We start from the raw sequence: 1,057 nt of genomic DNA, 5'->3' as shown, positions 1-1,057 counted from the left end.
GCTACATATAAGTCTGAATCTACAAATGATGCATTTCGAAAGCTCTGTCCTTATAAGAAGGTAAAGTCCATACAAGGCCCTTCTCCCGCACTCATTTCAACTCGTCCAAGTGCCGAGATAGTTTATACGCTGATGCGGTGTTACAAATCTCTTCAACCACAAATCTTGTTTAACGTTATGAACTCACTATTGGCGGAATGGAATGGTGTACAGTAGTTGCACCACAATTTTGCTAATTTACATTTGTTCTACTACTTTAGCGCGCGCCCCATGATCTCTGCCAGTGCCATCAATGTTCCAATCGCCAGTCATAGCTGCTGCAGCCACATGAAGTCCCCTCGATGAGCACTCCTTCTCCAGAAAGGCCACAACATCGACGACAACTTTCTGAGGGAAAAATTCCGAATTCGGGACAATTTCACCCATAATCGTCGTTTCACAATCCATTACCAATTGAGCTAACTTGACATCAGGATCATGACCAGCATCGAGATGTGTGGTTACCACAATGACCACCTACATATAAAAATAACCAAAATCGTTCACCCATCACAGTACTGGAATAATATGCTCGCTCTCCTCAGCTGAGCTCAGGAACTTCCTCACTAATTACAGAGGTTTACAACGATTCCGCCGAAATTTCCTCTCAGAATTTTCATATTGTCATCACCAACACATGATGTTGACCATTTGCATATATTTTCACACTGACCCATCCCAACGAGGATAGAAACTCGATACGAACTCACATGTAAAAGTCAGTAACACACGAAAATCAAATTTTTAATTACTATCGAATAATAACACTACGACGTCCATTCTACTCGAATACCAATACACTATACCCTATATTAAGCTTAATGAACCAATATAGATGAAAATTCGGGAGAGCACCGTATTGATGTTTATCATCAATCACGCCCAGGTGAGGGCAGAGGAACGGTTGGGATACCTTTGACCCCGTCTCCCTCTTTCTCAGAGATGGACAGGTGGATCTCAACACGAGTGTAGGTGAATATATGATAATAAGTACGCTTGCCTGGTAAGAACGTTTCCT

The 1,057-nt window shown here is 42.1% G+C and overlaps 1 protein-coding gene across 1 annotated transcript; it reads right to left on the bottom strand.

The window, feature by feature from the left end:
• Positions 1-237: 237 nt before the first annotated feature.
• On the bottom strand, positions 238-387 carry Pmar_PMAR023860 (hypothetical protein; the record flags this gene model as incomplete). Its single annotated transcript, XM_002764731.1, has 1 exon — positions 238-387. A coding segment is annotated over one exon (150 nt), but the record flags the coding sequence as incomplete, so codon positions are not given.
• Positions 388-1,057: the final 670 nt, after the last annotated feature.

This window comes from Perkinsus marinus (genome assembly GCF_000006405.1).
Source record: "Perkinsus marinus ATCC 50983 genomic scaffold scf_1104296976212, whole genome shotgun sequence".
Classification (NCBI taxonomy): domain Eukaryota; phylum Perkinsozoa; order Perkinsida; family Perkinsidae; genus Perkinsus; species Perkinsus marinus.
The sequence above is the reverse complement of the archived record's forward strand: the minus strand, read 5'-3'. Positions and strand labels throughout refer to the sequence as shown.